At 39.4% G+C, this 1643-nt stretch overlaps 1 protein-coding gene across 1 annotated transcript; it reads left to right on the forward strand.

Annotated features, from left to right (window-relative positions):
* Positions 1 to 257: 257 nt before the first annotated feature.
* LOC128866542 (farnesol dehydrogenase-like) lies at positions 258 to 1278 on the forward strand. The gene is made up of 3 exons (XM_054107360.1): positions 258 to 887; positions 956 to 1093; positions 1153 to 1278. Exons 1-3 carry the CDS (start codon positions 318 to 320, stop codon positions 1192 to 1194), a joined length of 750 nt encoding a protein of 249 aa, XP_053963335.1. The 5' UTR covers positions 258 to 317; the 3' UTR covers positions 1195 to 1278.
* The last annotated feature ends 365 nt before the right edge of the window (positions 1279 to 1643 follow it).

Raw genomic sequence — 1643 nt, forward strand, 5'->3', positions numbered from 1 at the left:
TATTTGTGCATTTTTATTTTGGAAATACAAAATTACTTCAATTATCGCATTTTGTGCCATGTCCGCAGAGATTATCATAAGTTCCATTGTGTACATATTAATAAATGTACAAACATACATACACACACACAGGCCCACAAGCAAGTGTGTAAAGCAAATGATAAGCAAATAAATATGTATATTGCGCACCTTTTTAAGCAACTTGCACTTTCTGAACTTTTGTATAAAAGAACATTTCATGGCAATCGTATTTCCAGTTGTTGTCAAGAATTTCTGCAAAGCGCGCTGAGTAAAATTACTTTTGTAACGAGTTAGCAATGGAACGTTGGCAAAATCGAGTTGCAGTGGTCACCGGTGCCAGTTCTGGCATTGGCGCTGCTTGTATGAAATATCTCGCGAATAATGGAATGGTTGTAGTGGGCCTGGCACGACGCAAAGAACTCATGGACGCTCTGAGGGACCAAGTCGAACCAGAGGCGCGCGCTCGCGTTCATGCCATTCGTTGCGATTTGCGAGACGATCAACAGATTATCGCTGCATTCAAGGAAATCGAGTCCAAGTATGGACCTGTTGCGGTGCTTGTAAATAATGCGGGCACTGTGCGCGTAATGAATTTGGTGAATGAGAACAACTCGCAGGATGTAAATGATGTGATCAACACTAATGTATTGGGTGTAGTCAATTGTACGAGAGAGGCATTCCGCTCCATGAAAGCCAACGGCGGTGATGGACATGTTTTCATGATCAACAGCATCTCGGGACATATTGTGCCTAGGATACCGAATCATTCTTTAAATATTTATGCGCCTACGAAATTTGCGGTGACGGCAATGACGGAGGTTTATAGGCAAGAATTTTTGAATCAAAATACGAAAGTTAAAGTGACGGTGAGCTCAACAGTGAATTAAATATTTAATACCTGTATATTGTTATTGAGACATAATCGAAATTACAGAGTATAAGTCCCGGTGCTGTAGATACAGAAATCGTACCACAGGAAATGAAAGTTGCTTTGGAAAATCCACCATTTTTGCAACCGGAAGATATAGCTGATGCTTTGCTGTACAGCCTTCAGACACCTCCCCATGTGCAGGTTTGTTGTTAAAATATATGGAGGTGATTTAATACACAACATCTCATATATCTTTCCAGATACACGAAATGATTGTTAAACCAATTGGAGAACTATTGTAAACACGGAAGTTCACAATGTGCAATTGACATGTAAATTTTTAACAGATTCAATAGAAATACATATATCCCAGAGTCTTGCGAGAATGGTGCGCAATTTTTATTTTGAGTGAAATTGAACTTTTCCGAAATAATTTCTCTTATGTGCCCCTCGTAAAATGCTTAGTTTGGTAGTAAGGTATGATGGCTACAGCGGTTTGAATGGTTTCAATCGGCTGATAACACATTCTATCCATCACCAAAGGGGGTTTTGGAAGCAGATAGCATTAGTAGAGTTCCAAGTCGGGTAGTTTCATTCACAATCGATTTATTGGTCGCCTACCAGCTTGTGTGGCATAAACCTTGAACTGAGTTTATGGAGCTCTATAGGCTTCGTAAAAATAAAACACACAGTTGTCTGAGGAATCGTTAACTCTATTTTAATGAAATCGCAGACACATTCTAATTATTTC

This window comes from Anastrepha ludens, chromosome 6 (genome assembly GCF_028408465.1).
Source record: "Anastrepha ludens isolate Willacy chromosome 6, idAnaLude1.1, whole genome shotgun sequence".
NCBI lineage: Eukaryota > Metazoa > Arthropoda > Insecta > Diptera > Tephritidae > Anastrepha > Anastrepha ludens.